The 23603-nt window shown below is 42.1% G+C and overlaps 1 protein-coding gene across 1 annotated transcript in view; it reads right to left on the bottom strand.

Moving 5' to 3' along the window:
• Positions 1 to 4195: 4195 nt before the first annotated feature.
• The window catches only part of LOC115656271 (calcium-activated chloride channel regulator 2-like), a 33114-nt gene continuing 13706 nt past the window's right edge, over positions 4196 to 23603 (bottom strand). The window contains 11 exon segments of the mRNA XM_030572751.1: positions 4196 to 4512; positions 4515 to 4598; positions 5578 to 5817; positions 6799 to 6969; positions 9513 to 9783; positions 12916 to 13140; positions 15286 to 15392; positions 16987 to 17148; positions 18241 to 18493; positions 22248 to 22475; positions 23275 to 23443. Of these exon segments, the coding sequence (XP_030428611.1) occupies positions 4196 to 4512; positions 4515 to 4598; positions 5578 to 5817; positions 6799 to 6969; positions 9513 to 9783; positions 12916 to 13140; positions 15286 to 15392; positions 16987 to 17148; positions 18241 to 18493; positions 22248 to 22475; positions 23275 to 23443 (2227 nt within the window).

Genomic DNA, 23603 nt, shown 5'->3' on the forward strand with positions numbered 1-23603 from the left:
GCCAGCAGCTACTGTCATTGTGATGGTGTTTGCACCAAGAAAAGAAGGAAGCTTAGCACAACTAGCTCCACCCCCACACCACTGTGGTGGAAGCAGGTTGAGCGAGGAGCAGGGAGGAAAAGCTGTGTTGAGGCATTGCTTAGTCGAGCCACAGAGCGAAAGGGAAACTCTCCTCACCCCAATAACAGGGAGCGTGCTGGACTGAGGAAAAATACCCAGTCTCTGTGGCTTGTTGCGGGGGATGCACAGCAGTATCCCTGGCAGCAGGATGGGAGCAAGGATGAAAACAGCTCCCTCAGCCTTTACATTTCTCACCCTTCCAGGTCTCCCCTCATTTAACCCTTCCCCATTTCTTCTCTTAACTGCTTTCTCTTTTCCCTGTTTCCCTCTTCTCCTTCAGAGTTACTCAGAATCCCATTTTTTCTCTTCTTCCTCACTCATCCTACTTGCACGTGCAGTAAAAGTTGGGGAATTCTTCAAGTCTTCCTGAGCTAGGGTTGGATTCCCAGTTGTTCAAAGTGTCCGTCAGCCTTCTCTTGACCTACAACTCCATGGAGAACAGATCTTCAGGGGCACCAACCCCTTCTTTGGCTGCCCCACGTCCTATGCTCCCGAGTTTCCTTTCTCCCCATTCCAGCTGAGCTCTTTTATTCCAGACTCCTTCTCTGATCTTGTCCAATTCATCTTTTTCTCCACATTTCTCCACTTGTTTTCTTTCATTCCCATCACCTCCTTTCAGGTCCCTTTTCCACCCTTGCTGCTCCTCTGCCCCTCTTCCCATCTGCATTAGCCCAAAAGTGTTCAAAGCAACAAATGAAACTCCCTCTTTTAGACTCATAGAGTGTAAGGTCAGAAGAGACCATAATGATAATCTAGTCTGACTTCCTGCTTATTGCAGACCACAGAACCTCACCCACCCACTCCTGTAATAGACCCATAACCTCTGGCTGAGTTACAGAAGTCCTCAAATCATGGTTTAAAGACTTAAAATAACAGGGAATTCACTATTTACACTAGTTCAGAACAGCTCCTGTTCCTGCCCCCTGCTGCAGATGATAACAAATACCCTGGGGGGGAGGGGTGTTCACCTATCTGACCTGAGGAAAAATTCCTTCCTGACCCCAATTATGGTGATCAGTTGGACCAGGGGTGATGGATTCTTCCTAGATGGGGGGTGGGGGGCATAAGACCAGGCCCCCCTTTGTGACCACCCATCCTCTTCCCCCTGAGGCCCCATCCCCTGGCTAGGCTGGAGCCAGCGTGGATGAGCCCGAGAGCAGCCCTCAGCGCCTCATGTCAGAGCCAGGCCATGGCAAGAGCTGCCTAGGCAGCTATATGAAGTCGTGGACCCTCCACCTGCCCTGGGTGGGGGGCCCAGAGACATGGGCTGAGGGCTGCTCTTGACCCCCAACCCCAGGCCAGCGGAGGGTCCAAGGCTCCCCATAGCTTCCCAGGCTCAAGGCTCAAGGGGAAAAGGAGGGGCAAGGAACTGAGCCTATGGCAAAGAGTGGATGGGCCAGGGCTCCTTGGCCCCCCCATTCCAGGACCCCTGAGTTGGACTGAGTATTTGGGAAGACCTACCAATTAGACACCCGGGAAAGAATTCTCTGAATTCTCCCCATCTAGTGTCCCATCACCAGGGATAGTTACTGCTAGCAGTCGCAGATCAGCTACATGCCATTAATATGCAGTCCCATCCTACCATCTCCTCCATAAACTTATCAAGCTCAGTTTTTAAGCCAATTAGGTTTTTTGCCCCCTTTAACTTCCCTTGGAAGGCTGTTCCAAAATTTCACTCCTTTGATGGTCAGAAATCTTTGTCTAATTTCCAGCCTAAACTTGTTGGACAGTTTATATTCATTTGTTCCTTTATCCACACTGGTGCTTAACTTAAGTAATTCCTCTCACTAACTGGTATTTATCCCTTTGATGTATTTATAGAGAGCAATCACATATCCCTTCAGCCTTCTTTAGGTTAGGCTAAAAATGCTTGTCTTGTTTAGTGCTTTTAAATGTAGTTCAGACCGAGCTTGTCAGCAGAGAGCCAGTCTACGCCCACCTCAACAAAACAAGAAACAAAAGTAAAAAAAACAGTTGGAGAACAGTATCTGCCACCTCTGATTTACATGCTGAATCAGTTCTGCCTCTGCAAACACCTGACTCTGAGGGTGTGTCTTCACTGACAAAAAAAGAGTATGGTTTAAAACAGGATAACTTATGTGTGTTAGCGATCTCACTGTAAAAACATAGTGGAGGCAAAGCTATTTAGTTTTACTGTGGGTGAGTTACTCTACCCAGAGGTGGAATAAAGTGCTTACCTTGTGGTAAATGCTATAGGATAGGACAGAGAAAGAACTCTTCCACATTTGTTATCTCCTCATAAAAAACAAACTTTTAAAGGTGCAGCAGATAGAAAACAAAATCACATTACTGGCATAGCAATATACACCCTGCTTCGGAGCCACTGCCTAATCAAATGGCTAACAACAATGGAGTTTCACTATATTTGAAATTGGCCAATTTTTTTCAGTTGTAGTATGATGAGAGGTGGTTTTGGCTTAGTATGTGAAAAGCTACATTCTTTACATCTGTTTGATGTTTGAGGATGCTAAGAACAAGCAGACCAATACTCTAACATTTACGTTTTTTGAAAACATGTTCAAATCTTCTCCAAATTAACACCTTCAAATTTTATGCATGCACAAAGCACAAGTTTCTTTATGAACAGTGGGTAAAAAACAGATTTACAAGCACAAATGCTGCTTGTGGTAAAACTTCACGTTGTGTACACAAACAGTTTTTATGCAAAATACTGGACACAAACGTGGAGGCTGCCTTGAAATCCCTTTGACATTTTGGCAGCAGTATTATGGTAATGTACATACAGTGATACAGTTAACAGCTCATTGTTTGCATTATAAACCTTGATTTCTAGTAGAAATGGGCAAAAGAGGTGGTGTGTGGACTAAGTTTAAGTTATCGTTTGAGTTCAGACTGCCTCATGTCTAACTTTGAGGTTCAATGATTCCAAACTCTTGCAAGTATTTTTATGAGAGTTTGACTCTAAATGGCTGAAAACAGATTTGCAGCTGCATTTTCTCAATGAACAAGCTCCTGGGGTTGCAGCATTCCTGGGAAACTTCTTTCACTCATGCACTTTAGTCTCCGCTACACATGGTACTTTCCTGGTTCACTGAGTGCAATCAGGCAAGGACCAGCACGAAGCTCCTTCCTGCCGCAGCACATCCTCCAAGTGGGTGCACTTCTAAACAACTGTGCCCTCTGGATGCCATGACATGCATGAGAACTGAAGATGTTCACCATACAGGCAGCTGCAGGAAACCTCACTGGACATCTTCTTTTGCATCCAGATTTAAGACAATGAATGAATAATTTAATTACATTTTTTCATTGTACTGTATATATAAAAATATGTAATCAAGTGGCATAAGTTTAGAGTGTATATATGCAGTACATACAATGTAGTTTTAATCTGACCTGGCCATTCAGGCATGAAGTGTTGTCATAAACAGATAGCTAAGGGTTAATGTCTCTTTCACCTGTAAAGGGTTAACAAACAGTGACCTGAAACACCTGACCAGAGGACCAATCAGGAGACAAGATACTTTCAAATCTGGGTGGAGGGAAGTTTGGGTGTGGGTCCTTTGTTCTTGGGCTGTTCTCTCTCTGGGCTCTGAGAGGGACCACAAGAATTTCCAGCAGACTACACATTTGCAAATACAGAAAAACAATGTAAAAGCCTATATTGTCTTTCTACCGTTGTACTTACAAATTGGAAACAGAAGATTAGAGAGCCTGGAGATTCTTGTGGTCCCTCTTAGAGCCCAGAGAGAGAACAGCCCAAGAACAAAGGACCCACACCCAAACTTTCCTCCACCCAGATTTGAAAGTATCTTGTCTCCTGATTGGTCCTCTGGTCAGGTGTTTCAGGTCACTGTTTGTTAACCCTTTACAGGTGAAAGAGACATTAACCCTTAGCTATCTGTTTCTGACAAGTGTATATGCAATATGATACTACATCACAGCAGTTTCATGTAGTTCTGCATTATGACTTTACAATTGTTTTTATATACCCTTTTCTGTACTAGTGCAATTATTTTATGTAGCTTTTGAAAAAACAATCAAAACAGCTACTAGAAAAATAAGTAGACATCATCCAAACTTTCACCTTAAGTCACAGTAGATTTGTTGCTGTTTCAGTGACAACCACTTTCTTCCTTTTCTTTAAAGCACATATGGTTACACTTGTAATAAGGCAAATTGATGTTATTAACCCGAATCCTAGCAACACTATCCTTGAAACACTGTACTTAACATTATCAGTGAGATAATCCATTGGGGGAACAAACTTCACTGCTTGTGCTATATTGGATACATCAGAGTGCAGGGAGGCTTTCTCAATGACACGTATAGCCACATAGATGATGGTGATATTTTCTGTTGCAAAAGCTTCTGGTTTAAATACAAATATTTCCTTGTACCCAGCATGCTTGGTGTCAAATCAGAAGTATTCACTAGCATAGTTTTATCAAAGTTGTCTCTTAGTTCCAGAGGACTTTCACTTGTTCTTATTTCAGCTTGCAGCTGAAAATGGAAATATGTCAACATAGATTATACAGCAGATATTTAACCCTGTAATTGAAACTGTTGATCTGTTCCTTTAGAAGTAGTCAAATGGTTAGCAGCACAAGTTACCCAATTCAACCATCTGAACAGTGAAGGTTGCATGCTGGACAGACCCCATAACAGAACACTTGCTCTGCTAACTTGAGGGAGACTTGAGGAAACACTTGTGAACTTGAAATCTCACTGAAGACAAAGATTCACCACATTGAATTTAATAGCCAGAATGGGATAATTCTGTCCTCACTCAAAGCCTCACAGCCCTACCAACTTCACTCAATTCAGCCTAGAATGAAGTAGTAAAATTAGAGTAAAATTATTGAGTCAAAGGCTTTCACTCTTCACTCCACTCTCTCCCTTCACATTTGGAGACCACATGGCTCCTTTCTGTGATTGTTCAGAAAGCAATACCACAATGTTATGGAGGTAAAGCCTTCCATCACAATTGCAAGCACCACTTTTGCAATTCTTTTGAAACCCATTGGCCTAATCAGTCCAAAATCACCCCAAAACCTGGAGTGAAATTCTGGCCCCATTGAAGTTAATGGCAAAACTCCTATTGACTTCAATAGGATCAAATTCCCCCCAAATCTTGTGTATGCTATGTTTCATGTTGAGTGACAGGAATGGCACATATAGGTCATTTCTGGGTAGTACACTGGTTCATAATGACTTTTTTTTTCATACCAATACCATAGAAATAGTAGATAAAAATTGCAGAGAGTTTCTTCACTTCCTCTCATGCTTCAGACGCATACTGGTTTGCACAGGCAAAACCTTTACTGACACTTAAAAAAAGGTGTCTTTTCTCTGTACAAAATGGTTGTGGTTGCAAGTTTTTGTGAGCACAGTTAAGTGGAACCAGTGAAAATTTGTTTCAGCCACTGCAATTTCATTGCAATCACATGACAAGAGACAAACCATCAAACATACCTTGCCCTTGGTCAAGATCATCCCCTGATGCTGTCCATGACAAAATAATCACATCGTTGGCTGTTCTGGCATGAAAATCAATAATTTTACATGGTGGAAACACATCAGTATGGGGTCTAGTAGGAACTGCAGACATTATGAAGGAGCCTCCTGAGGCTGTTCTGCTGAAGCCACCTACTCTGGTTTGAATATCTTCATTATTGATAACTGAGGGTCTTGGCGGGTTCATCTGGATCTTACCTACAGTCACATACACAAACAAAACTAAGATAAAACCTCATCCACAACTGGACTTGTCTCAACATTTTCACATTACAGAGCTCTAAAAATGTAATGACCCCAATTCTGATCTCACTTATACAGTTGTAAATCAGGAATAACTCCACTGAACTCAAGTATCAGAGGGGTAGCCATGTTAGTCTGTAGCTACAAAAACAAAACTGAGTCCAGTGACACTTAAAGGCTGACAGGTTTATTTGGGCATAAACTTTTGTGGGTAAAAAAACAACTTCTTCATGCATCTGAAGAAGTGTGTTTTTTACCCATGAAAGCTTATGCCCAAATAAATCTGTTAAGTCTTTAAGGTGCCACCGGACTCCGTGTTGTTTCCATTGAATTCAGTGGTGTTGACAGACCAGAATCACTCCATAGTACGTTCTCTGTATCTTCAAGAATACTGAATTAATGAGAATGAAAATAATACCTAAGTGAAGTAGTTGGGACTCAGCATAAAATGTTACATGTTTGACATTTGCTAAACCTTTATAACAATTCTGAAAGTAAGACGATTGATTATGATTTTCCAGTGCCATTGGGGTACATGGCGCTTCACAGATGTAGAGGCAGGAGAACTTCCAACATCTGCTTTTTTCACAGGCAAAACATAAATCCGTGTGGATTTATTCTTTCTAAGGTGCCATCTACATTACAAAAGTAGTGTTCTAAGAAATAATTATTTTAAAACTTACTTTAAACATGGTTTTAGCTACCCCTTTTTTGTTCCTGTGTAGAAAGGGGCAGTTAAAACAATTGCTGAAATGCATCCAAAACTAATATCATCCAGCTGGGCAGATCCTTATACTTATGAAGATCTCTTAGCAAGGATGTCAATGCTCCAGTGCCCTTTATCAGTGTTTGTGAGAATGTGATGCCGTTATTTATTACAGTGTATCCACAACAGAGTTTGTTTTACATGCCTCAACCTGCATTGCTCCATCTTACCATTTTCTACGTAACCGGGTATATACATAGAATGACTCCATGGCACTGTGGGGTGTGGTCTGACAGTCTTGTTAGCTCTTTGAACATGTACTTTCAAGTTGTATCTGCCATTTTCAGAGAAAGAATAGATGTACCTGGAATAGACACCATCATTCTTGACAATGTCTGACCCTAGACATAAAAAACAGAATTAACACGAAGAAACTTCTGCATTAGTTAGTTCTTCATTGTTAGAAGGAAACTCCAAGGCAGGGATGGAGGCAAATTCTGCTCTGACTTATAGCCCATGCAACTCCATTGACTTTGGTGCTGTACAAAATCAGAGAATTATTTTGCCCAGGCTGTTTATAAAGTGACCAAGGAAATGCAATTGGGAACTAGAATGCTTGCTTATCACCCTGAGGGATACTGACTGAGGGAGCAGCTGATTTCTCAGCATGGGAGAGTTAAGGGATTTTCATCTCCTGGGCCTACTGCTTCCCAGCATAGATGATCATACAACTATATCATTAAAGCCAAGTGAGCCAAAGTCAGACCATCGAAAGAAAAAGGCCACAGAATCAAACCACAATGCTCAGTTAAAAGACAGCAACACAAGTATTATGCTTTCAACAGGCAGGCATGGTTGTGCAGCAGGAGGGAGATCCAGAGAGGTCTTTATTAAAATTCTGCCAAAAATTGAAGGGAGGTTGTGAGGCAATTGGTAGTGCCTCCTTTCTCAGTGGTTATGAGAAAGAATAGAGTCCTAATTCCCTCATACTTCCTTCCTGTAAGCATAGATACACTTGGCAGTTGGTTGCATCGTAAAATTTTTATGGGAACCCTCGTTAATTGTTGGTAGCACATCACCGTTGGCAGGTTATGACTTGATGTGAACTATGAACCAAATAAAGCCCTAGTTACAGCCTGTTCTGGAAGGCCTTTCATGCCAGCAAAAGACAGCCCGCAGCACATTTGTTCCCCTGGCTTTACACCGTTAAAATTGCTGAAGATGCCAAAAAGCCAAATGTGAGTATGATTCAGTAGGAAGTGTAGTCGCATAAACTGCATATAACAGATGACAAGTCAAGAGCACCATTCACATTAAAATCCTTACTTGTCCTGGGCGCCTCTCACCTATAATCTGTGCTTTCAGAAACTGTTACAGCAGAGTCAGCTGCCACACACTGCAGAAGCAAGAAGCTAAGTGTCCTTTTTGAAGCAACAGCAACTGAGGCCTGGTCCACACTACAGCGTTAAATCGATTTAACGCTGTACCCGTCCACACTACAAGGCACTTAAAATCGATTTTAAGGGGTCTTAAAATCGATTTCTGTACTCCTGCTCAACAAGAGGAGTAACCCTAAAATCGATATTACTATATCGATTTAGGGTTAGTGTGGACGGAAATCGAAGTTATTGGTCCCATTCTTTTACTGAGCTACCCAGAGTGCACCACTCCAGAAATCGATGGTAGCCTGGGACCATGGACGCACACCACCGAAGTAATGTGCCCTAGTGTGGACGCATAAAATCGATTTTATAAAACCTGTTTTATAAAATCGATTTTATTAATTTTGATTTTACTCTGTAGTGTGGACGTGGCCTGAGGAAGATTTGAGGAGGCTGGGGACAGGGAAATAAATAAAGGTCCAGAGGAGAAGATGAAAACACTTAGGTCTCAGTCCTACAAAGGGATTTTCAGGCAGGGGCTCTTATTCCCACATGGAGTCCTAGTGACATCAACTGGATTTTGACTGGGGCCTTAGCTCTAAGGATGACAGCAATGAGTAAATTCAATAAATGGTGCTGTAACTGGGATTAGATTCATCATAACTGTAAATGCTAGATAATTATACAAAAGAAAACAATGTATGTCACCTCCCAATTTACAGAAATGTCAGTCAATAAAATTATGACGTGATAATTATCAACTGTCTATAGAAAGCCTTTATAATAAGTATGGTGCAGCACAGAGATACACATCACTTCACAAAATACATAGACAAAGACTGATTTGTCAGTGCCTTGCACCTCACATAATCATTTAGAGAGGTGCAAAGCAAATGTATAATGGGTGTGAATGGTGATGTTTTACACCTAAATCAGAATGTATGGTGGTGCATCTGACGAAGTGGGTATTCACCCATGAAAGCTCATGCTCCAAAACATCTGTTAGTCTATAAGGTGCCACAGGATTCTTTGCTGCTTTTATAAATCAGAATGGTGATGTTTTACACCACTTCACATAGATGTAAATGATTGCACCAGATGCAAGGCACTGGAGAATCAGGCTCAAACTGTTAGCTCTTCAGGGAAAGAAACTTAAGGGCCTGATCCTGCAAAATACTTTTTACTGAGAAGTAATGTGTGTTTGGTGTGGTTGGCCCTTAAAGGCTTTATACTACAAGTACAGACACCATCCATGTCCCTTCATTTGAAGGGGAGTAGAAGACTGGGCGCTCACTCAAATACAGTAAACACCAGACCTCTGTTAACACTTCAGTGGGACTATTCACACGCTTTTAATTAAGTGTATGCTGAAGTACTTTGCAGAACAGGGACCTAAACTAGGAGTAATTCCACTAATGTCAGTTGCACACATATAAGTGAGATTGAAATCAGGGCCAGTATCTCTCAGCACACTGTTTAAAAATCATACAATGCGTTAGCAATTAAGATAGCCCTTTGATTTTATTTTGCAAAATTGCAACATGTCACAAGAGCCTCGTTACCTGCACCATTGTCTAAAAGTTCCAAGATAAGTGGATCTCCAGTCTCTGGTTTGATAATGGCAGTTACATTTGCTCCAAGAATAGGTGAAAGTCCTTGACTGACTTGTGCATAAACAACCATTGATCTAGAGTATTCATTTCTATCACTACTGACGTGGGCTTTCACATTTATTGCAGGTATATTAGAGTTTGCTGCTCGGGAAGTCACTGTCATAGTTAGAGCTTGAAGGGATAGGTGAGTATTCATGAGAGCGTAGGTCCACTCCCCAACCTGAAAAAAACAATATTTTAAAATTAAAGAACTCCTCTTGATCATGGATTTTAATTTTGGGCCTGATTCTGACATCCTTACTCGTGCTGAGTACCTTACTCTTCCGATAGCCTCATTTAAATCACTGAGTAAATATTACTCTGCATGACTAAGGGTATGTCTACACTACAGGATTATTCCGATTTTACATAAACCGGTTTTGTAAAACAGATTGTATAAAGTTGAGTGCACGTGGCCACACAAAGCACAATAATTCTGCGGTGTGCGTCCATGTACCGAGGCTAGCGTCGATTTCTGGAGCGTTGCACTGTGGGTATCCATCCCGTAGCTATCCCATAGTTCCCGCAGTCTCCCCCACCCATTGGAATTCTGAGTTGAGATCCCAATGCACGATGGTGCAAAAACAGTGTCGCGGGTGATTCTGGGTAAATGTCGTCACTCAATCCTTCCTCTGTGAAAGCAAAGGCAGACAATCATTTCGCGCCCTTTTTCCCTGGATTGCCCTGGCAGACGCCATAGCATAGCAACCATGGAGCCTGTTTTCCCTTTCGTCACTGTCACCATATGTGTACTGGATGCTGTTGACAGAGGCAGTCCTGCAGTACTACACAGCAGCATTCATTTGCCTTTGCAAGGTAGCAGAGATGGTTACCATCCCTATTGCACTGTCTGCCATTGTAATTTGGCGATGAGATGATGGTTTTCAATCATTTTGTACCATTTGCAATTGGGAAATGGTGATGATGGTTATCAAGCATTTTGTACCGTCTGCTGCTGTCATGGTTGCTCCTGGCTGGCTTCGCTGAGGTTGGCTGGGGGCGCATGGACAAAAATGGGAATGACTCCCGGATCATTCCCTTCTTTATGTTTTGTCCAAAAATAGTCAGTCCTACCTAGAATATGGGGCAAGTCTACTAGAGAGCAAGAGAGCATAGCCTCTCTGGGTTAAAGCCCCAGAGATCCCGCAGAAATGATGAGCTGCATGCCATTCTAGGGGGTGTCCCTGCAACAACACCACCCGTTGCTTCCCTCCTCCCACAACCCTCCTGGGCTACCATGGCAGTGTCCCCCCATTTGTGTGATGAAGTAATAAAGAATGCAGGAATAAGAAACATTGACTTTTTAGTGAGATGAAGTGAGGGGAAGGCAGTCTCCAGCTGCTATGATAGTCCAGGCAGGACATTAAAGAGTGGGGGGGAAGAGGAACGCAGCCTCCTGCTGCTATGATAATCCAGGGAGTACAGAATCTTTTCTTTAGACACAAAAGGGAGGGGTGGGGCTGATGGAGCTCAGGCTCCAGCTGCTATGATGAGGACAGTTACCCAGCATTTTGTACCATCTGCCAGGAATGACAGGGAGTCATTCCCATTTTTACCCAGGCGCCCCCGGCCGACCTCACTGAGGTCAGCCAGGAGCACTCACGGGATGATGACGAGGATGGCTATCAGTCATTTTGTACTGTACCATCTGCCACCGGGGAAGGGAAGGGACAGGATGCTGCTGTTTAGCACTGTAGCACCTCGTCTACCAGCAGCATCCAGTAGACATATGGGGTGACATTGAAAAGTGGTGAGAAATGATTTTTTTCCCTTTTCTTTCATGGGGGGGAAAGGGGGTGTAAATTGATGACATATTCCCTGAACTACTGACGACAATGTTTTTGACCCTTCAGGAACTGGGAGCTCAGCCAAGAATGCAAATGCCTTTCGGAGACTGCAGGAACTATGGGATAGCTCAAGTCCTCAGTCTCCCCTCCCTCCCTCCCTCCATGAGCGTCCATTTGATTCTTTGGCTTTCCGTTACGCTTGTCACACAGCACTGTGCTGTGGACTCTGTATCATAGCCTGGAGATTTTTTCAAATGCTTTGTCATTTCATCTTCTGTAACGGAGCTCTGATAGAACAGATTTGTCTCCCCATACAGCGATCAGATCCAGTATCTCCTGTACGGTCCATGCTGGAGCTTTTTTTGGATTTGGGACTGCATCGCCACCCGTGCTAATCAGAGCTCCATGCTGGGCAAACAGGAAATGAAATTCAAAAGTTCGCGGGGCTTTTCCTGTCTACCTGGCCAGTGCATCCGAGTTCAGATTGCTTTCCAGAGCGGTCACAATGGTGCACTGTGGGATACCGCCCGGAGGCCAATACCATCGATTTGCGGCCACACTAACCCTAATCCGACATGGCAATACCGTTTCAGCGCTACTCCTCTCGTCAGGGAGGAGTACAGAAACCGGTTTAAAGAACCCTTTATATCGATATAAAGGGCCTCGTGTGGATGGGTGCAGGGTTAAATTGGCTTAACGCTGCTAAATTCGGTTTAAACGCGTAGCGTAGACCAGGCCTAAGAGTGACAGAATTTGTCAGAGAGTGGGATTTTAAAAAGACTTTCACATGCGAGTTGTCTTTACTCATTTAAATAGTCTCCATTGGCCTCAATGAATTACTTATATGAAGAAGGGTTTACAGATTCATGCCCTTCAGTGTTATAAAATTCAGCACCTCTAGTTTCATGGAGTCTGAGTGCTCAGAAGAATAATTCTGAAATATATAAATTTTAACAAAAAACTGATGCACTGGATGTCATTGTTTTAACAAATCTTGTTAGCAACTTTAACATGCACTAATTTTGTGAGTGTTTCAAAAGGAATTACAAACATTGGATTAGTTCAGTCTGCACATGCTCCTTTTAATCTCTGGAGATGTCTCTTTCCTTTTCCTTTATTCTTGAGCCTTTTAACTTGATTTTTTTTAAAGTACAGGTTCTTTTCGATTATGGCTTTGTAAATTTTAACAAATCATTTCAATCCTTTTGGTGCTACATATCAGACATGGAAATAAAAAGGAAGAAAATGGACCCCCTGCACAGCAGTGAGGGGTTGGGGGATGTGGAGGTGAATTCTATTGTAAAGGAAGTAAAAATAAGATGTGTATGAGCTTTAAAGTCTCTTTTAAATCTAAATAGACCTATTTTTCTGTTCAGTGGGTAAACCAAAAGGTTATGAAATTGCAATGTGACAGAGTCATCATATCACACTCTGTTCAATTATTCCATATGTGATTACAATTTAAAGAATTCATGTTTTACACATTAGTTATGATCAAATGACAAAAGAGAGAAGTTAATTTCTACCTCTGCAATTCCCAGAATCTGGAGACGAGCTACCTGCGACACTGTATTAACCTCAAAGTCCTTATTGGTGTAGCTTTTTCCACTGGGATCAAGGAGAGTGATCCTCGGTGGTTCAGCAGTCTGCCACGTTACTACAAAGAAGGTATCCTTTCCTACTGTACTATCAATAGTCACTGTCCTACTAAACTGCTTATAGCTCTCAGTCCTTTCACCAGCACTTTCAATCTATCAGAGAAAAAAAAACAGAATTACTAGATTAAAAAAAAAAAGTGCATTTTGCCCCAGATAAGACCTTCTATTTTACCCTTAAAAATAAAATCTCATGCTTAAATAGGACAAAATACATATTAAGACATTTGTCTTCATAATTTTCCTCTCGTTCTGAATATATTTCAGCAGTAATTCCACTGAAATCAGAGAAGTTACACTGGTATAAATGAAAGGATACTCAGGGCCAATGGCTTCCTTCCCAACATGGTGCACACAATTCCCTCTACTAGATGGAATTTCTAACAAGCTCAAATATATGTTGGGATGATCCACTGAACATAGTGTACTTAGATTTTCTGAAAGCCTTTGAAAAAAGTCCCTCACCAAAGGCTCTTAAGGAAAATAGATAGTCATGGGATAAGAGGGAAGGTCCTCTCATGGATTAGTAACTGGTTAAAGGATAGGAACCAACGTTGCAAAACTTTCTGTGGCTGTCTAAATATGCAGAGTTGGTGTACTCATGTACTAGGGCTGGAAAAGACCTCTCGTGTTATTAATTATTTGTTGAGTGCTGACAGAGAGCTCAGTGTGTTGCAAGGCAAAAATATAAAGACAGATGGGAGGAGATAGGAGCCCATTCTTTGGGTGAGCCACAGTTCCTGGATGGTTCCCTGGATGGGTCAATGCTTACGAGCCATTGAGAATAGCCCACTTCCACCTTTATTGAATTGGCTTGTTAGCACTGACCCCCACCTTGGTAAGGCAACTCCCATCTTTTCATATGCTGTTATTTATACTGCTCTACTGTATTTTCCACTCCATGCATATGATGAAGTGGGTTTTAGCCCATGAAAGCCCAAATAAATTTGTTAGTCTTTAAGGTGCCACAAGGACTCCTCGTTGTTTTTACTTGAAAAAGTTGCACCACCGTAACTATTTCAGTCAGGAGATGGGATATTTTATTGAAATAGTTATACCAGTACAATTGTAGTGTGTACTTAGTTATGCTGGTATAAAGGCATCTTATACCGGGATAGCTTATTCCTTTTCCTGTGCGGGAATAGTTGTATCAGTATAAAACACTTTTATACTGGTGTATCTTCATCAACACTAGGAGGGTAGTTAAAGCAGCACATATTTTATCTGTACAGATGCCCATATTCAATTAAGCTAAGTTTATACACACCAGCTGGAGGACTGGGTGAAATTGTGCATTCACAATATTCCCCTTTTCTTATTGACAGTCAATGTTCTAGTACATCTCACTCTTCTGACAGTATCTGCGTATTTCCTCCTTTAAATCATTAGCACATCACCTTGAAAGAAGCTTCTTTGTTTCCCTGCTGGTGTCATGCACTTTGTTTTTCTGTATTACAAGTTCAGCTTCCTACATACCTATTTGTATGACAAATCCTTCTGTGTTCAGAGCTCTCTAGTTATACTTTGTCGACTCTTCTCTACAATATCTATTTTATACTGCAGAGTACCAAAGCTGTATTCAATATTCCAGGCATAGTCACGTTGTTCTACAGCAATGTTGTTAGTAGTGAGGACGACACTGGATACGGTTAAAAACTTTGATTCAGATGGAATTCTTGGCAATCTATTTCCACATCCTTCTCTGCATACCAACAAAAGAAGCCCATGGTGGAGATACAAACAGAGGCTCAAGAGGAGACAGAAGTATCACTAGGTGATGCATGGTGCTCAGCTGAACCTGCTGCAGACTTTCACACACCTCCATATGACGAAGTGCATGTGCTCTAGCATGTAGCAGAGCTTGTGGCAAAATGCTAAAGCACAGCACTTTGTACAAGAACTCAAAGTGAACAGACTAGTACCTAGCACAAACCCATCTAGGTCCAGCTGCTGTCCTGTAAAGATGAGAGTGGTGGTCACAGCAAAAGGAGGGTTAAAGAAGTTTGCATCTTTCCTACCTGTCAGCCCACAGCAAAGGGGGAAAAGAAGCGTTTGTGAATTGATCAAAACCTTACAGAAGGTTCAGTTCTTATTTTGCCTGAGCTGGTTTGCCCATCCTTAATTACTACTTCCATGCCTCTTTCAAAATAAATTCATACAGCGTAATACAAAAGTATTACTAATGCTACAATAAACAATAAACTAGGAAACCAAAGCATTAAAACTGGTTACAAGACAGGCCTGAATGGAATGACTGAAAGTATCTCCATTCCCTGTTGAAATTGCACTGAAACCATCAATTAGGTCATTGGAGTCCAGTCTATCTGAGGCAAAACACGCTAAGCCCCCTGAAATAGAGTACAGTTTTTGTTTTGTAATAGAAACTCAATTTTAGCTATTTTACAGTCTTTTGACATACTTGATGTATGAACCCAGATTTAACTGATATAGAACGAACTCACCACAAGAATCTTAGCCCCATGTTTTCAAAGCAACATGAGGATTGCCACATAGCAAACATGGACTTCAATAGTTGGTGACCAAAAGCTCTCCCACTGCTTTCAAAATAGGTCTCATCAGAGTGACAATCTAAATGTACCATCTCTCAATGACTCTCTTGATTTTAAAAATTGTAGTAGTCATTTTACATTATTTACAGGATGCATTCCCACTGCATTATAGACCCAATCATCTAAGCCTTACTAAATGAGACAACTTGTGACGAAGGCTTTATGCATGAATAAGGATTACAGGATTGGACCCTGCTTAGACATTTAGGCCAAGTTTCCAAAAGTGGTCTCATTTTTATGGGCATCACAATTTTTTAGTGCCCAGTAACTTTAGACCTATTTGGCCTAGTTGTCAAAGGTGTTCAGCCCCCAAAGGTCCTATTGATTTAAAATAGAGGTACGGGTGATCAGCACTTTCAAAAGTGACTAATGATTTTGCATGCCTCCATTTGTGAGTGCTCAGTTTAAAATAAAGGGCCAGCTACTGGTGCCTTCACTCATGCTTGCGAGTTCTTACATAATTAGACCCCTCGGCTTTAATAAAGCTATTTGTGTGAGCAGAGGTTAGACTATGCAACCCTACGCAAAAACTAAGACTCCAAAAATTAATGTTCACTTTTGGAAACTTAGAATTTAGGCCCTGGATCTGACCGTGTAACATATATTCACAAAGAATAAAATTCACCTTTGTAAAGAGGGACAACACAAGGTCTACATTAAGTCCCACTTCAATCTTTGGGGTGGCCCTCTACACAAGGGTTAATTTCACCCATGACAAATGGTCCTTACTCATAGTTTGTCTTACTGATCTCAGGCATCTAAATGGTTAAGATGGAAAAAGGAATTTTAAGCTTGAGGCTTCTCTAGTCACTGAAATTCATTTTTATATTCTGCTAAAATACTCAGAGTCTAGCCATGTAAGTTTATTAAACAAGTCATCCAATCAAGGAACAGAAGCATTACCACATGACTTATGTATCTTACCAATGCAGCACAAAAATCAGTATGTTAAATATTAGGAATGAACTGTTACTGAGCAATTATATAGGAATAAGAAATTTGCAAATAATTTTGATTAATGTCTAAATGTGAGAGTCTTGAAGTCTGCTCATGGACATTTCAAACAGAAAATAAAGAGGGAAAAATTGACAAACTACTCATTATGAATTATCAGCTCAGCTCTGCAAAAGCAGTATTCTTTAGTAGTAGTTCCTTCAGAGTATAGAAACACTACCTACATAGTAGTCCAGATTGTTTGAGAGAGACAGCTACAACACTGCAAACAACCATAGATTGGTTAAAACAAACACAAGAATGACAGCTCCACAGTCAAGCAAACATCTACATATTTACTTAACTTTACTCTGTTTACTTTACTAGTTGAGCCAAGTGTTTATAGGACTGGGGACACAGTTTGTAAAAAAATTTTTACCTGTCTCATGGGCTAATTGTTCCACTTCTTTAGCAGCAGATGGGCCAAGAGCAATGGTGTGAATGATCGAGCCACTGTTAATTACATTAGAAAAGCATTCAATTATCCCACCGTCTTCTCCAGCTGTCAGTAATATAATTTCAGAACCATATATATTTCCATCTTGTTCTTAATCACCTGATAATAGAGCACTAAGTATTAATATGAAAAAATGTACATTATATGCTCTGCACATACAGGTACAGGAAAATGGCATTGTAAGAGGAAGTATATCAAAGCAAACATAATGCAAGTTCTCTTATATTCATCAGTTTCTCTGCATTTCGTATCATTATGTTATGGAGTGAAGAAATAATATCAGCTAAATTAAGAATGTCCTGTATAGGTAAACTTCAGAAGGAATGAGCACAGGGAACGCCTTCAACTTTAACCTCTTCCCAGTGTACTTGGGCAGGACATAAGTACCATTAAATAGCATCCAGGGGTTCTAGGCTTCTTGTCTCTCAAAGTATTTCCATATCAAATGTGCTCAGCTGTTTTTTATTGTATTTATTATTATCTATCATCCCTGCTAGCTCAGAATGTCAAGCTGGATTCTTTCCTTTTAATTCACTATCCACCAGTTATAAAGATTTTGCTAGCCAAATTATGTCCTTGGCTAAACCCATGCAACATTCAGTGTGTTTGCATAGGTACAACTGATTGGAGCTGTTGATGCATAAGAAATAATGGAATTCCACTCACTTCCCCTGCTGTGTTGACCCTGTAGGGTAAATAGGAGTAAAAAGTAGTTAAAATGTATTTTAGTCATTAGTGTTGGCAGATAAGACTCTTAAGTACACACAGGGAGCAGGTCTGCAGAGTAAGAAGTGCCGTTGCTGTTTAATCATCTATCAAAGCAGAACTGCACTTTCAATAATAGATGAAAGAGTTTTGGAGAGTTCAGAAACTTTTCATTTGGGTGATTTCTAGTGCTAAAATTGCATGTTAAAATACAGATCATTAAATCTATGAAAGAAAGACTGTGCAATGTAAACTAATTAAAGGAAAGTTATTTTTTAAAAAAAAATCTAATACCCTGTCTTGAAATATCCATTTTTATTAGTTATAATATTTAGTAGGTTGTAAATGTATTGTATGTATAGTGGAAAACCAATAAAATTATTTAAAACAATATAATCAACAGACTCCATTTGATATAGCAACAAAAACCCAGAAATATTCATAATTAGTGACTTCACAAGTGATGCAAACAGAAATAGTGCTTGCACTACTTCACCTCAAATCCCAGCTGCAGACCCACACAAATGTTTGTTCCTCCACTAGGGGCTGCAGTGGGTAGGTAAGAAGCAAGCTGTTTCCGTACGTGCTTGTTGACTATTTGATGCAACTGACTTCTGATTTCTCCTTCGTTATTGAAGGTGACAATACCAACATAAGAATTGTCTTCAACAACTTGCAGTAGATAGAATTCTGCTGCCTGACGCAGTCGATTGATCCGATCATCCTATATATAAAACATTCAAAGCAAACAGTGCTATTAATCATTCGCAATAATGAAACCAGGCACCTCTAAATTATCTGCTGAAAAGAACAGCATCTTAGAGAAAAACAGCATAAAATACTGCACATTCAAAAACCAGTTTCAATTTAGAATAAAAGGTGCCCATGGACAGGCTCTGCATGCCCTATCAATTATTTAAAATTACAAAACCAAAAATTGCAGATCAATCAGATTTACCTAGCAGTAGCATAGTCAAATTCTCCCCCTGCCCCCCACGAGCCTATTCTCCAAATTCCCTGACCTCTCTTCAAAGGCTGGATGAAACAAATGAGCCCTGCAGTATGAAGTCTGGTATCGGATCAGCTACACAGGCAATGCCCCTTCTGCTTACAAAAGGTTAACGGAGTCAATAGAAATCAGAGCTGGTAACAGCCCTGATTCGGCTGGAACAGTCCTAGGTATTTACAGATGGTCTCAGCCAGCTGCTGTCATGTTCAACGAAGAAAAGTGAGTTAGATTGAATAAGAAACTTGCTATGGTAATATCTAATCAGTAGAAGGGAAGCTACGGTAAAGTCCTGAGTAGCTGGCCAATGGGCTGATTGCAGAAAAGCAGCTCTGTTACAGCTCAGGATTCCTACCTGCAGCTAGGGTGACCAGACAGCAAATGTGAAAAAGCAGGACGAAGGTGGTGGCAGTAATAGGAGCCTAGATAAGAAAAAGACCCAAAAATCAGGACTGTCCCTATAAAATCGGGACATCTGGTCACCCTACCTGCAGCAGGCCAGTTAAACTCTGAGGGTTTCTGAGAGAGAGAATCAGTTGAGATGGGAAGGAATTCCTTTCTTGATTGGAAGCAAAAAATGGCACCCTAAGGGATGGTTCTCATACTTGCTCGTAATCCAATGGGCATCTTCTATCAAGATGGCAGCTGACCCTTCTCCCTTACACACAAAACACCAGGGGAATAGATTCCCAGGAAAGGTTTTCTGGGATTTGTAATTCTACTTTATCACAATTAGTAGTGATATAGGAGTATTGTGGCAGTGCCTATTGGCCCCAGTCAGAAAGCAGTACGCACCTTATATGCCTAACACAAAGACAGTTCCTGCCCCCAACAGAACTTACAATCTAAGCATGGTATGAGAAACAAGAGATGTATAGAACAGACAGACAGTGGAAACACAAGGTAATAGTGAGATGAATATGGGTAGTGCTAGCAGTCAGCAAGGCCAGGCTGCCACAGCTCCTAGGGTATATTTATACTGCAGCTGGTGGCATGTTTCCCAGCTCCAGTAGACAGACTGGCTGAGCTAGCACACTAAACATAGCAGTGTAGCCAGGGGTAGCTAGGATTGCCAGGTGTCCAGTTTTCGACTGGAACACCCTGTTGAAAAGGGACCCTGGGGGCTCTGGTCATCACAGCTGACCGGGATGTTAAGGATCCCTGCTGACCCTGGCTCCACACAGCTCCTGGAAGCAGCCAGCATGTCCGGCTCCTCGGTGCAGGGAGTGGCCAGGGAGGCTCCACATGGGAGAACCATGGCCAATGAGAGCTGCAGGGTGGCTCCTACAGGCACAGGCAGCACGCAGAGCCACCTGGCCACCCCTGCACCTAGGAGCCGGACATACTGGCGACTTCTGAGAGCTGCCTCAGGTAAGTGCTGCCCGGCTGGAGTCTGCAACCTAACCCCCTCCTCCTCCCAAAGTCCCTGCCCCAAGTTGGAATCACCTCACTCAAACTCCCTCCTGGAGCCTGCATCCCTGCCCGCACCCCAACCCCCTGCCCCAGCCCGGAGGCCCCCCCCCAAGCCCCTCATCCCTGCCCCCTTCAGAGCCTACACCCCCAGCCAGAGTTCTCACCCCCTCCCACACTCCAATCCCGTGCCCTAGCCTGATAAAAGTGAGTGAGGGTGGGGGAGAATGAGCGATGGAAGGAGTGGAGATAGAGTGAGCAGGGGCGGGGCCTTGGAGAAGGGGCCGGGCAGTGCTGTTTGGTTTTGTGCGATTAGATTGTTGGCAACCCTAGGGGTAGCACAGGTCAGACTAACTGCCCAAGTAGGTACCCATAGCATCTAGGCAGGTTTGTACTCAAGTCACTAGCTTGGGCGGTCACATGTGCTACTTCCAGTTACAATGCTCTGTTTCTCATGCTATTTGGAGCAGAGCTTGCATGTGTCTCTCTACCTAAGATGGGAAGCACACTCCCAGTGTACCCTTGGAAGAAATGGTAGCCTGTTCCAGCAGCCCTCCACTGGCAGGAGAGAGCCCAAGAGAATGGCAGCAGCTATAAGTGGAAGCCTGAAAGAACAGAATGTTTTATAAGAGTTCTGTATAAAAGCCATGTATATCTGTCTATATCAGTAGTTCTCATCCTGCAGCTCAATCAGCACACAGCTGCAGCCCATGTGACATCCTCAGGGCTCTACAGTTAGTATCGGATGTGGCCCACATAATAAACTGAAGGCCACCCACAGTGGTAAATAGGTTGAGAACCTATCAAGCAGATAGCTTATACAGAGAGGGCTTCCTAGCTGAGTTCTTTAACAGGGGGAGCCACCTGAAGGCTAGGAGTGGGACTTAATTTCTGAAGCTGAATTTTTTCCCACCTTTTGGATCCAATAACATCCATAACCTGGAAAATGAGGCAATGGGTCACGCATTCTAAATCCAAACATAGCCAACGTTTGAAGAGGTTGGGGTCAGGGAGGTTATACATGAGAATACTGGTTTGGGTTCCTGTTTATTTGGGGAGAAAGAAAAAAGGAAACATTTTTAAAGTGACCTTTGATCTTAAGTGTCTCAGTGTCTGGAATCCAACTCGAGACACCTTGGGCCTGATTTTGGTAGATAGTAAGCATCCATTGAAATCCAAGAGAATTTGTGACTTCTCAGCATGACTAACAATATCTTGCCTAAAGTTGGACACCCAAACACTAAGGCACTCAAAATCAGAGGCTAACTTTGAAATTTTTATCAGTTTCCAATCTTCAAATTTCATTCTCCCATCTAGGACTTTGCATCCCTGCCCTTCAACTGGGGCTGGAGGGCTGGAAGCAGCCCCTACCCTGTGGCTGGAGGGAGGGAGTGGGCTGCAGCTGGGCTGTGAGCTCCTGTCCAGCAGCTGCAGCCAGCTTGGGAGCAGGAGCTGTGCGCTTCCTGTGGCTGCGTCCCCTGCTGTGTCCCAGCTCCACGGCTTCCACCAGGGGCTGCAGCGGGCACGTCCCTTCACTACATCCCTGCTGGCGGCTGCAGAGGGAGCCATGTGTCCACAGGCTGCAGCTTCCCAGGGCTGCCACCAGGGCCGCACACTCTTGTCCTGCAGCTGCAGACAGCTCAGGAGCAGGGGCTGCACACCCCTCCGTAACTGTGCTCCCCCGCTGCGGCCACTAAAACCAGAGCTGTGCTCCCTGCCATGGTGTGGGGGCTCAGCCTCTGACCCCGGTTATTTTTTGTGAAGTCACAGACAGGTCATAGGCTCCATTCATTTTTGTTTATTGCCAGTGACCTGTCCCTGACTTTTACTAAAAATAGCTGTGACTAAATCTTAGCCTTAATAATCACTACAATACATGTTTTGTTGTTTTTTAAACATGTGTGCGCACACATGCCCCCACCCACCGCATAACAGGATTGAAAATTTCTTCAGCAATAAAATAGTCCCTGGTTAGTATAGATAAGGTGTTTGAATGCATAATGTAAACAAGTCAAATGTGTTTACAATAAACAGATAGAAATATTTCTGAGGGACAATTTACCCCATTCATGCTGTGGGAAACCTCAAGAACTAAACAGATCACTCTGTCTCTCTTCTGTAGCAATGAGAAGGTAGGAGGAGGTGGGAGGCTGGCGTCGGTCCTTGGAAGGGTGTTATTGAAGTCCATAGAGCTTATTATTACATCCCATGTACTTCTATAGTCACACATTCTGTTTTGCAGATTGGGAGCTTCTCTATTATGGTTACCTTCATTACAAAATTCAACAACCTAGAAGAAACAAATAAATAAAGCCGGTAACACAAGAATACAAATACTGATGTAAGAAAAATAATAATTTGGACTTATATAGTGCCTTTTACTACAGGAGCCATGAGCACTTTCAGTTAACTTTATTATATCTGTTTTACCAACACAATAACCTGAGGCACTGTCACAGGTTAAATGAGCTACCCAAATTAACAGCAGAGTGAGGCACAGAACCTAGAAATTCTCTCTCGCAGTCACATACCCAATCCACTAAACTATTGCAGCCCCATAGAAAGGCCTCTAATCTAATATTACTGCTTAGGCAGTGTGTTTCTCTCTCATGTCCAGCATGCCAGTGCCATGTAAGTATAATTTAACCCATCATGAGTAAGACGAAAATCTGAGCCCAGTCCTTATTTACGCAAAACTCCAATGAAAGTCACTGGAACTTTTGCCTGAGTACGGATTACAGAATTTGCCCCTGTGGAAACAATAACATTGCTTATATTATCCTACTTTAGTGACATCCATAAATACATACAATGTACATTTCTATAATGGTTTGAAAAGCAGAGACTGATTTGTGAAATATACTAGGGGTCCAAAAGATATTCTAGATTTTTATTAGGGACTGTCATATATAATTAGACATCAGTATAGAGAAAACAGTTCAGCATTCATTGGTAGAAATATTTTAACAGTTTGTTTACTGAGATAAAGGTTTAAACACACTTAGCATTTCTAAAAGGAGGATAAAGTGTAATATTTGCAACTGTAGAGTGGCTTGTAGAAAAATCTGTTTTTCTGTGATTATACTTACAGATGATAAGCTTTGCATGTACATTATTGATGACTTTGCAGTTTGAGTTCTCTCAGGAATAAATGCACATCCTTCCTTAAAAAGTCCCGTCAACTGATTGATGACACAATTTCCTTCAGTGCAGGATTTTTTTTCACAGATGTAGATCCCTGTAAGGTCAGACGCGCACCTGGGAATGAAAGAATATTTATCATTTAGAACTTCCTGACTGGAGTTAGGCCCCAGTTATGGGTATGAGTGGAAAACTGACTTTAATGACACAGTTGTCCACTGGGCAGAGCCTAATTGCAGGATCATGGCCTTAATGAGTTACACACAATTAATGTGTT

Source organism: Gopherus evgoodei, chromosome 8 (genome assembly GCF_007399415.2).
Source record: "Gopherus evgoodei ecotype Sinaloan lineage chromosome 8, rGopEvg1_v1.p, whole genome shotgun sequence".
NCBI classification, from domain to species: domain Eukaryota; kingdom Metazoa; phylum Chordata; order Testudines; family Testudinidae; genus Gopherus; species Gopherus evgoodei.